Below are 12,424 nucleotides of genomic sequence, written 5' to 3' on the forward strand. Positions count from 1 at the left end.
CTTTCTAGTCCTGTGTGGAACCTACCAGGCACTCACATAATTGGGGAGGAGCAGGTGTAGCGCCATTCATTTGTCCATCTGTCCACCCCTCTACCCGTCCATCCACCCACCCACCTATCCATCCATCTAACCATCCACCCACACATCTACCCACCCATCCATCTACCCACCCACCCATCCATTCATTCACCCATCCACCCATCCATCCATCTACCGACCCATCCAATTCATTCACCCATCCACCCATCCATCTACCCACCCACCCATCCATTCATTCACCCATCCACCCATCCATCTACCCACCCACCCATCCATTCATTCACCCATCCACCCATCTACCCACCCATCCATCCACCCATCCATCCACCCACTCATCCATCCATCCACCCATCCATCCACCCATCCATCCACCCACTCATCCATCCACCCATCCATTCACCCACTCATCCATCTATCCACCCATCCATCTATCCACTCATTCATCCATCCATCCACCCATCTACCCACCTACCCATCCATCTATGCACCCATCCATCCATCTACCCACCCATCCATCCACCCATCCATTCACCCATCCACCCACTCATCCATCTATCCACCCACTCATCCATCTATCCACCCACCCATCCTCCATCCTTCCTCTCTTCCTCCGCCCTCCCTTCCTCTCTTTCTTCACTCTCTGTGCATTGGCTCTGTCATTCATCTGGAGCATGTTTACTGAACTCCCTCTCTGTCCTGACACTGCTGGGCACTGGGCATATGAGGGTGAGCTGCCTTTTGAAATATCACAAGGACTGGTTCCAGAAGAGGGGTCTGGACGTGTGTTCTAGGAAAAGAACATGCCTTGAAGGGTGAGAAGGATTGAATCCAACAGACCTGACCCCAGATACTGGGAAGGGGTTTGTAGGGGGAAGAATTTTGTGCTGTGAAAGAAAAATTCTTATCATAACTCAGTGAGGAATGGGGAAAAATAGACTAGGGTAAGAGGATTGTGATGCTGGGGTGGGCCACACAGTTGTCAGGCTCTCTCAGAAAGTGGCGTGTTTCAGAGGGAGGTCTGTGAACTCTGCATCACAGTCACTCTCTAGCTCAACCCATGTCCACAGGTGGCATGGACATTTGACCATTTCAGTGTTGGAAGGGAAGCTTTGGTCTCCCTATCTTGTAGTTGAGGAACTGCGGAGTCCAGTGGGTAGAGATGGCCCAGAGCTTACACTGACCCCCTGTAGGGACTGGTGGCTTTTTCCATTTTTTCATTCATTCATTTCCTCCCTCCCTTGCTCTTGTGCTAGTGCTGGGAGGCCAGATGCAATTCCTGCCTTTTGCAAAGTACAGGGGAGGGTGTCACAAACAGCTACGTGTGGGTGATGGATGTGACAGTGGGGGAGGTGTAGGGGAAAGCAAAATGTAACCTGAGGCCAGAGAGAAGGAGTAGGAGTTGGGAACTCTGGAAGGGAATTCCAGGCGGGGGGTGGGTGGGAGTCAGAGGCAGGCGGCAGGGACATTAGCAGGGGCCTAACCCAGGTCTGTGCAGCAGTGAGGAAGGAACAGGAGGGGGGTGGTTAGGAGGTGGAGGGGCCGGGGGTGGGGGACTGGGGCTGGGCAGTAGAGGAGAGGAGGGCCAGCACAGTTGGACCCTCTGAGCTGCACTTGCTGTAGGCTGAGCTGTGGAGCCCAGGGAAGGTGCCGGGGCTGTGATGGCTTTGAGCAGCCCTCAGGTGATCCAAGTGGACATGGCCCCAGGCGTGCTGGAGGCCAGGAAAGAGGTGTGAGCAGGACAGGAGTTGGATGGTCACTGGAGTCAGGACAGTGGAGGAGGTGGACATGCACCTCCCTGATGTGGAGGGAAGAGGCCTGGGACAGACCCTGCAGGCTGTGGCAGGAGGAAAATCAGGAGCAAGGGAGGGCAAGGGAGTGATGGGTGGGGGCAGGGCTGGGGAGAGTGGGCTTCTGGACTGGGTGCACCAGGGAGGGCCCGAGGGACCTGAGGAGGGCAGACACGGGGTGGTTGGCGTGGGAGCCTGGCAGCAGGGGATTGACTGTTTCTACTTACTCCTCTTGTGCAAAACACAAAACCCCTAAGGACTCCGCTCCCTGAGGACACTGATGAATTGCGCTGGTGCTACTTGCCCTTTATCTGGTTCCTCATTTATTTCTCCAGTATCTCCTGATGTGGGCACTGTTATCCCCCTTTGGTTTTTTTTTTTTTTTTTAATAGTTGTTGATGAACCTTTATTTATTTATTTATATGCAGTGCTGAGAATCGAACCCAGTGCCTCTCGCATGCTAGGGCCACAATCTCAGCCCTGCTTCAGTTTTTAAACCAGTAAAGAAACCAAGGCTGAGAGCGGTCCCAGCTGCGCAGTGGCAGAGATGAGAGCCTGCACTCACGGCGCCGAGCTTCAGAGCCCAAGTGCTCAGCGCCGTGTTGCTTTGCTGGGACATCCTGGACTTGCCACCATGGGGGCAGCAGGATGAAGTTGGGAGTGGTACTATGAGGTCAGATCCCAACCCTCAGTGGGCAAAGGCCAGGCCCTTGTTTACTCCTGTAGGTAACCCTGTAGAATCGTAGGATACTTAGGTGGTCCAGTAATCTGCTTGGTGAAGCATAGAGATTGAGTAGCTGGAATAACGGACATTTATTTTCTTGTGATTCTGGAGGCTGGGTGTCTGAGGCCCAGGTGCGGGAAAGGTTGGTTTCTCCTGAAGTCCCTTTCTTTAGCATCTAAGAGACCACCTTCTAACTGTGCCACATATACGGCCTTTTCTGAGCACTATCAGAAAGAGAAAACTTGCTCTTGCTTTGCTCATATGGACACCTGCCCTGCTGGATTAGGATCCACCCTTAGCACCTAATTTACCTCAATCTCTTCTTGGAAGGCCCTAGCTCCAAATAGTCACACTGGGGGTTAGGGCTTCAACATGTGCATTTTAAGGAGACACAATTTATTTTAAACAAATAGCAATCTTGAACCACTACAAAGAATCAGAATTATCTGCCGCAAATGGTCCTGAAGAGCCACGGCTCTTACCTAGCACATTCTTGTTACCTAGAACAGTACTGGGTGTATTTTAAGTGCTTAATACATGTTTGTTGAAGAAGGAGAGATTATTTTCAGTTTATCACACAGTAGTCATTAAGGAACCAAAGTGTTCTGGAAAGAAGGCTCTTTCTTGGCTCCTTTCCATATAGAAAAAAAAAACTTAGTTGAGCAGGTCCTCCCATTCCCTGTGCATTTAGATTATTTAAAACATCATGATATAAAAGCACTTTGATGAAAGGATGAGCTTTCTAAAGTACAGCATACACTGTATAATGCGTAAAACATGCATGTGTATTTTTGAGATATTAAAAAGGAGTCTCTTTGATCAGTACTTTTTTCTTCCTCTCAGTCATACGGAAGATTCATTTTACAGCTGACTTTTCATTTTGGAGATTGGACACGTTGACAATGCTTGATATGGCTCACAGTAATGAATTTTAAAGGCAGGGAAGGGTGATCCAGGACGAAAGGATGAATTTGAAATCACGTTAGCTCTGATCCTATGCAGACAGTCTCAACTAAGTCAATATTTAAACAAGATGAGAGACCGGACTGTTAGGAGACCACCACCATGGGATGTAAATGCTCTTCAACTCCAGAGTGTTTGAAACACTGAAATGTGGTTCAGGTTCTTGTTTGATATGCTACAACTGGGGGTCAAGGAGATGCGCCATTTTTCCTCAGCTGACTCAAGCTTGGACACCTTTTCACTCTCTCTACAGGTTGATTCATTGAAAGTAAAAAGATAATGACACTAATGGCATTGATTTAAGGAGCACTTACCACGTGCCAGACTCTACACTCGGAGCTTTGTGTACATTATCTTGGGGACCAGTTGGTTTGTGGAAGTGTGTGCCAGTATTGCTTCCAGGGGATTTTGTGTGTTCCTTATTCTGCATTGGTTTTTCTCCTGGTATGTGACAAAGACTTGGAGCATGAATGCTTCTGTTTTCCACTGACCCCTTTCCTAGTGGATTGGGACCCGTGTGCATCCTTCCCACCTCCTCTCTTCTTAGAGCTATGCTCCCATTTCATTTGCTTCTTTCCTTCCTTCAGGTTTTGACGTCTCTCCCCTATCTTTTATTTCTCAGCCCTGTGGCTGCTGCCTAGTGATTTAGTCCTGCTCATTTTTTTTTAGCCTTGGAGGATTTCCATTTCTTTCTTATGAGCTTAGCCATTTATTTAAAAGTTGGTTTGCTGGTTTTATCCATCGTTGGTAGGATTTTTTTTCTTTTTTTTTTTTTTTTGGTGGAGAAAGGGGTGAGATGATGGAGAGTTGCCATATTGTGAGACATCCTATTTCTTAATTAATTAACGAAGTTGATGAATAATCTGTTGTTTTTGACCGTCACATGTTGGAGCCATGCAAGACCTTGCTATTTACTTTGTTGGAAATATGGGGGCAATCTTGAAAACAGATTCCTTTGTGAAATCCTGGGAGGCTTTCGTAGCTTGGATCCATTGAAGCACTGGAGTTTTAATTTCACAGAAAATCGTTTTGCTGGGTGTGTGCAGGATGGCATTGAGGCTTAGATGGGCCCCCTCCCCTCCTCCCCCAATACACACACACTCGACACACCAGACCAGAACTGGAGTTTCTAAACAGCATTGGCTGTGACTGTCCTCCTGCAAGTCAGGGAATCTGCAGAGCTGTTATCAACCACTGGTGGTCTCTCTCCTGTTGTTTGGAACATGCTAAACTTGCTTATTTTGCTGCCATTTGAGAGCAGACTTATTTTTCCTCTTTAAAACTCTCCTGTCTACAGCATATTTTCCATCCGGAGACCCCTCGGTGCACTGGGCTTTTACTGTGATAGAATCAGTGTCGGACCTGTGTTGCCTGCAAACCTGATTGCTGTCAAATTAAATTCCATGCCTCCCTTGGCCTGCCATTGATTGCCTTTTCCTTAACTTCCCATCTCCGTTCCCCCCATCTCCGTTGTTGTAGATGAAGCTGATTAAGTGGTGTTGTGTAATCAAAGTGACCTTCTGTTTTAACCAGCCTCGAGCTTGTGAGGAGAGGTGGACAGAAACAAGTAGGTGCCGAGCTGGTCTTTGAAAACGGAGAGGGAGCCCAAGGGAGGCTTCTCCAGGAGGAGGAGCTGCCAGCTCAGGGTCTTCCCTGGAGGTCTCTCCACCAGTAGAACTTGGAACCCATATATCAAAGGATGGTGGGGCCCACGCCTGGTATGTTACTTTCCTGGGACTGCAGTGACATATTACTGCCAAGTTGGTGACTTCTAACAACAAATAAGGACTTTCCTCATAGTCTGGAGTTAGTTGGGAAGTCCAAAATCCCTGCATTGGGCCAAAATCAAGATGTCAATGGATCACACTCCCTGCGGAGGCTGTAGCCGGGATGTGGACTTTGCCTCCCAGCTTCCGGCGTGACTCTCACTCCTGGGCTTGTGGCCACACCAGTCTTTGTCTCTTTCTTCACATGGTCTTCTCCTCTGCCTATTTGTACAAAATCTCCCTCTGCCTTTTTTGTAAGAACACTTGTGAGGACATGTAGGACCCATCCTGGTAATCCAATTTAATCTTATCTCAAAGTCCTTCACTTAAATCCACATCTACAAAATCTCTTTTCCTGAATAAAGTCCCACTGATATGTTCCGGGGATTAGCACTTCCTATCTTTGGATGGCCATTATTCAACTTAGGACAGGCAATTAACGAGCTAAATAAATTATCCTAACAACAATTGTGTGCTCTGTCGAAAAAGGCAGATCGTATTCCGCCTGGCTTTCAGACTGTTGTTTATGCATAGTACTTTTTAAAGATTTCATTGCCGAGGGGTGTAATTTTTAAAACATTGCAACACGGAGTCAAGCGGAGACAGAACTTAATTGTACTCCTCAGCATCTTTTTCCCCATCCGCCTAAGATAATGGGAAGATATATATGGGAGGGTACAGGAAGAAGTGAAGTTTACAAAGTATCTGTTCACCTGCCTTCTGCAGAGCGAGTTGGGGCCCATTTGCCTGCGGAGTGTAACTTCAACTTCTGTGGGCTGGGAGCGCTGGCCTCGGGGACTTGGGGTGGGGCAGGTGAACAGGGGCTCCCCAGCTTGTCTGCTTCCTTCTGCTGATTTGTCCTTGGCTCCAGGCCCACTTAATCTTTGGATGAAGGGCCTGAGATTCCCTATTAAGAGGAAACTTTGTTCTCCAGAAGAGATAATAGACGCAGCTGTTTAATTGGTCACCTATTGTTTATTATCTGGGGCGAAGAGGGAGTGGCTCCCAGGGGCCCTGCGTTAAAGTGAGAGTGCTGTGCCATCTTCAAATGCTAAGTGTGCAGAACAGGGGTGGGCGGTATCTGGGGTTCTCCCTAGAGGAAGATGGCTCTCGAGTGACCTCTGAGAACTGGGGGTATGTGAGTGGGGAGAGTGACAGAATGTGTCCCAGGGGAGCCTGGAGACCCTGTCACTGGAGACAACCTGGAGACCCAGTGGGTACCCAGTGGTTCCCCAGTGGTGCTGACTGAGCAGAGGCTGGCTGCTCCTGTCGGCCACAAGAGCCCCGAGTGTGTCAACAGGTTCCCGGCCCCCTGATTTCCAGGGAGAGGGCAGAGTGAGTTCAGGAGGCTAGGATGGATCACCAAAAAGAGGACATGGATGTGCTAGTCCAGGCTGACCGGCGGTGGCCGAACTTTATTCATTTAATTTGATTTAAAATTTGCCTTTGGTTTGTACTGTTTTGGTTTTTTTTTTTTCCATTTTCTTTAAAAAAAAAAAAGTCTATTTGACAGCTTTATCAAGGTTTAATTGACAGATAAAAGTGCATCTATTTCTCATGTGTGGTGTGATGTTTTGATATGTGTATACATTGTAAAGTTGTTACCACAATCGAAGCTCATTAACACAACCTTCACCTCACATCGTTAATATTTGTGTGTGTGTGTGTGTATGTGTGTGTGTGTGTGGTGAGGACATTTGAAACCTACTCTTTTAGCAGTATGAAGTATACAATAGACACAGGGACCCTGGGCATCCCTTGGACACAGTGGCCCTGGGCACCAGGAGGCAAGGTGCTGAATGAACAGAAAGGAAGGGGGTGTGGAGGAACTGACATAGTGTCATGGCTGGTCACATGAGAGAGGACCAGTAGGGTGTCTTGGGGCCTGGAGGGTGAAGAGGTGATACCCCAAAAGGAACAAGGAGAGTTGGGGTGGAAAAGACGTCTTCCCTCCCCATCCTCCTTCCCTCTGTTCTCCCCAACCCCTCACTGTGCAGGACGCTTGCTGGTGGGGCCCTGGTGCCAGAGCATCTTCCTGTGGGTGGTTGAGCTGTGAGGCTGGTCCTGAGAGTGGGGTGCGGGTTCACCTGAGAGGTGACTCACCAAGGGAGAGAGGTCAGTGTGGGAGGCCAGGGGCAGCCTGGGGGTGCAGGACACAGAGAAGGCCTGGGGAGGCTGGCTGCCTGTCTGGAACTAAAGACTGGGGGGCAGAGTTAGTTCTTTCTGAAGTGGGGGGGCCAGACCTGGGGGGATGATGGAGAGTCCTCAGGACTAGTGGGGACCTTTGCTCCAGAAGTTGGTATTTAGCTCCCTGCAGATAGTGAAATTTGACCTTAACCCTTTCCTGATTTTTCCAGGCCCCTGTTCAAGTTTACCCAAGTAAATTCTATGCTGCCCCTTAATAAATGGATCTTCTGTTTTTTCCCTCGATGATCTGCTTTTTTCCATTTGCTGCTGTTCAATTCAGTTAATTAGTTTATTTATTCACGTGTGCTAGGGATCGAACCCAGGGCTTACACATGCTAGGCAAGTGCTCCCCGGCCGAGCGAGACCCCAGTCCTGCTGCTTTGTGGATCCAGGATTTCTCCTGGTGCGAAGTAGCCGTGTATTTTCCTGGAGTTCCTGAGAGTGGTCGAGGAATAACCTTTGCCCGCAGAGTCTGTTAACACCCATGCTCTTGGCTTCTCCTCAGGTGGCCATAAAAGTCATCGATAAGAAGAGAGCCAAAAAGGACACCTATGTCACCAAAAATCTGCGGCGAGAGGGGCAGATCCAGCAGATGATTCGCCACCCCAACATCACGCAGCTCCTGGATATCTTAGAGACAGAAAACAGCTACTACCTGGTCATGGAGCTGTGCCCCGGGGGCAACCTGATGCACAAGATCTACGAGAAGAAGCGACTGGAGGAGTCCGAGGCTCGCAGATACATCCGGCAGCTCATCTCTGCAGTGGAGCACCTGCACCGGGCTGGGGTGGTGCACAGGTAAGGCCCCGGATGGGCTCAGGTGTCGCACAGGGAAGGTCTGGATGGGCTGGGGTGGCGCACAGGGAAGGTCCCGGATGGGCTGGGGTGGTCCACGGGTAAGGCCCGGATGGGCTGGGGTGGTGCACAGGGAAGGTCCCGGATGGGCTGGGGTGGCGCACAGGGAAGGTCCGGATGGGCTGGGGTGGCGCACAGGTAAGGCCCGGATGGGCTGGGGTGGCGCACAGGGAAGGTCCCGGATGGGCTGGTGTGGTCCACGGGTAAGGCCCGGATGGGCTGGGGTGGTCCACAGGTAAGGCCCGGATGGGCTAGGGTGGTGCACAGGGAAGGTCCCGGATGGGCTGGGGTGGTGCACGGGTAAGGCCCCGGATGGGTTGTGATCGCTGAATCTGTACTGAATGGACGCTCCAAGAAAGATTGAGTGACCACATCCTGTTTTGTATTTTTTCTTCTGTCGAATTGTTTTATAAGTTGGGGTAATGCCAGTGTGGAGATTCAGAGTAGAGGCTAAAGTCAGGGTGCCTTCTCTTGTATCCTGGCCCTGGCTTTTAGTGGTTGTTTGACTTGGACGAATTACTTAACCACCCTGAACTTCAGTTTCTTCATTTGTAAAATGAGAAAATAATACTTTACTCTCCATTGATGGTCAGTGAGTTAATATGTGGGAAGAACTTGAATAGTGTTTGGTGCATACTTAGCACTGTGTAAATGTTAGCTGTGGTTCTTATTTTTCATGAAGTCTTGAGAGCAGGTGTGTAGGTGCCTGAAAGAAGACTCAGTGATAGGATGACTTTTCAGCTAGGGAGAGTGCTTTCATTGTATTATTTGCTTTCAAATGGTAGCTGCTCAGTAACTGTTTTAGTCAACCGAATTGAATCACCAAATTGTGGACTTGCCTTGGGAACCAAGGGGTGTTCCCCATAAATCAAACCAACCTTGCAAATAATTATGAAAATCAAACTCTTACATCAACTTGTTGCCTCTGGGGAGGAGGCTTCCCAGAAAGTGAATGGAAATAATATTCTTAACAATCTTGCTGCTGGTGCTTGCTTTTGGCATGACAATAAAATAAATTTTAAAAAGTTAAAAAGGTTTCTAAGAAACTGTGGGCTTCACCAATAAATGCATGGTTCTTCCTTGGTGGAATTATAATTAATAATTACTCAGTTGTCGAGAAAAATCAAAAATCATGTTTAATGAATTCTCATTTAAAAAACCAACTGATAGCATGAAATATGCATGCCCACATACTGTTATGTACATGCATGTACACATGTACTTAATATTTTAAAATTGAGATACAACTCACATACTCTAAAACCCACCTTATGAAAATATATAATCCAGTATTTTTAAGAGTTGTTCAACCATTACCACAGTCTTAATTTTGGAATATTTTTTATTACTTCCCCCAAGAAACTCTACTTCCATTCTCCCTTCTGCCAGCTCCTGGCAACCACTAATTGACTTTCTTTTATCTCTATGGATCTGCCTATTCTGGATATTTCATATAAATGGAATCATATAATATATGGTCTTTTTTTGACAAGTTTAAAACATGTATTTAAAATGCAATTTATAAAATGCTTAATCTGCCAACTCAGGAGCCCATGGTGTGGGTGTGGTGGGGGTGGGTAATATATGGTCTTTTGTGATTAAGGTCTTTTTCTTAGCATGACCTTTTTCAGATTCTGTCATATCAAGTATCAGTATTTCCCTCCTTTTTATGGCTGGGTAATATTCCACTGTGTGGATGTACCACAGTTTGTCAGCCTCTTCATCAAATGATGTACATTTGGCTCATTCCACTTTTTTGGCTGTTATGAATAATGCTAAGAAGAGTGTTTGTAGATAATTTCTGGGTGAACACGTTTTCACTTCTCTTGCTTCTTTTGGAGAATTCCACTCTTAGGGTGGAATTGCTGGGCCATACAACAATTCTCAGTTTTGCCTTTTGAGTAAAAATATATATTAAAAAAATTGAATATCTAGTGGTACCTTCTATCTGTCCAAAAGTCATTCATTTTCTGATCAGTGAAGAAAGCAACTCGAGGCCTTTACTTAATAGAGCTTCTGCACTCTGCCCATGGAGAGGGCTGATTCTTCCTCTTGAGCCCTGGGGACTCTAAACCCAGGGGCACTGTGGGGCCTTCCCAGAGCCAGCCCCGGCTGGGCACTGTTCAGGCTGGTTACTTTCTCCTTACTGAGGTGCCAGACCCTCTTCACAGACATTTAGTCTCACATGTTGTCGTGCGATCATGCTTTATTGAAGTCTGTGCTTCCGTCAGCCAGGCAGGGAACACTCTGAAACTGGAGGTGAAGAACACTATTTTTGGCTCTTCCCAACAATACCTTGCGTGGCCTGTGGTGTCACGGCTCTGCCATTATCAGCGAGATGATGGTCGTGAGGGTGCCTGGCACTGTCTTTGTTTGTTAAGATGACAGAGGCAGAAACCTCACGGATGAATCAGTCCAGAGTATTGACTCCGTGGGTCACAGCAGAAAATAGAAGCAGGGGGCAGGGCAAGTGGTAGAGCTTTCTGTGGGACTTGGGGTGTTTTTCCAAGGGTTTTGTGCTGTCAAAAATAAGATGAGAGAGGAGTTTCTCAGGATGTTGAGGACAGCGAAGCAAAACCAGGCGAAAGCCGACATTGCTCTCTGGTTCTCTCCCGCAGGAAGTTCTCAACAACCCTTTTAAAGTAATTTTAACAAAATCCAATCCTTCTCAGTGCCATTACTGTCAGAATGTCAAAGGAATGAACTTAATAATGTTTTGATAGCAAAGACGGGACGCTTTTTCTTTCATCTCCAGCTTTCTCCTTCTTACTCTCTCTCCTTAGAAATATATTCATAATCCAATAATGGTGAGGGCTCAGATCTTTTAAAGTTAGAGGGGATTGGAAATCTAGATAAATATAGGTTTAGGAGACTTTCTTTGCTTTTCTCTGTAGAAATCGTGTTAATGTGTGTCACAGCACCTGGACGTAGGTGCTCAGGTGGCTGAGGCATTGCATTAAGATGTTTGCAGAGGATACATTCATGGGTGGCTTCATCTGAAGGTCTTGACTAGCAGAGATGGTAATTTGACTGGCCACTGGCATTTATTTATTTATTTATTTATAACTGTGGTTCTTTTTTACTGTAGCCTTCTCCATTGATGGAGAATTTTCTTGGTGCTGCAGAGGAGGAATGAATTTCAGAAATTATTTTGAGGTTAGATTTTTCAAATGAATAAGAGAGCCTAGCATTTCAGAGAAACCCTGGGGTCCCTGGTGGGAAGATTTCTGAGCGAATAGATTGGATTATTCAAAAGCAGCCAGAATGAATTTTTGTTTTTTTTTTTTTTTTTTTTCCAGTGGCAGGGATGGAACCCAGGGCCTTGTGCATACTAGCCAAGAGCTCTGCAACCAAGCCACATCCCCAGCCCATTGGAATGAGTTTTTCTGGCTACGTAAATCTAGTCACTTAAAGGAATTTTGGTTCTGAGTGTTAGAGGATACGTTAAAACTCAGTTCTTGATGAGGCTAATACTGTGCTCTTAGGTCCTAATCAACCTAATGCTAGTAGATCCCTCATTTCCTCTGATATTAAATCTAAATATTTAATTATCTACCCAGAACTACTCAATATCATTTAAAAGAAGCAAATCTTTAAAAGTCATATGACTATTATAGGTGGACTTTAAAACAAGGAAACTAAGCCATATAAAGCAGATTCCCAGCTGTACATGAACCTGGACTTGTCTGGAGTCTGCATCTTTTGCTCCAGTGAGCTCTTACGAACTTTTACACACGCAGAGCATGGTCTAACTTCATGACTCCAATTTTAGAACTGCCTGAGATACTACACATTTAAAATATAACGAGTTTGTTTTTTCTTTTTCCTTCCCTCCAGCATGCTCTCCCAGTAGGATGCCCAAATCTGATGATTTGCCTATTGTATACAGAGAGTTGACTCTTACCATGAATCAATAAGACCTGCTGATTCTGCTGAGAGCTAATTTGAGATTCATCTGTTCATTCAAAATGACAAAGTCCAATCAAACTATACAGACAAAACATTGCAGGGTAATACAATATCCTTGTTCCTAAGCAGGAAGAGACAAGCCAGGGGACCTCAGGACTAGGAGAAAGGGACCCATGATCAAAGGGAGCCGGTGC

At 46.8% G+C, this 12,424-nt stretch overlaps 1 protein-coding gene across 2 annotated transcripts in view; it reads left to right on the forward strand.

Annotated features, from left to right (window-relative positions):
* Positions 1-12,424, forward strand: part of Hunk (hormonally up-regulated Neu-associated kinase) — a 99,231-nt gene that overhangs the window by 32,208 nt on the left and 54,599 nt on the right. For both annotated transcript variants that reach the window (XM_047565327.1, XM_047565326.1), the window contains exon 2: positions 7,972-8,264. In XM_047565327.1, coding sequence (XP_047421283.1) covers positions 7,972-8,264 — 293 coding nt within the window. The remainder of the gene's footprint in view (positions 1-7,971; positions 8,265-12,424) is intronic.

Source organism: Sciurus carolinensis, chromosome 9 (genome assembly GCF_902686445.1).
Source record: "Sciurus carolinensis chromosome 9, mSciCar1.2, whole genome shotgun sequence".
In the NCBI taxonomy this organism is placed as follows: domain Eukaryota; kingdom Metazoa; phylum Chordata; class Mammalia; order Rodentia; family Sciuridae; genus Sciurus; species Sciurus carolinensis.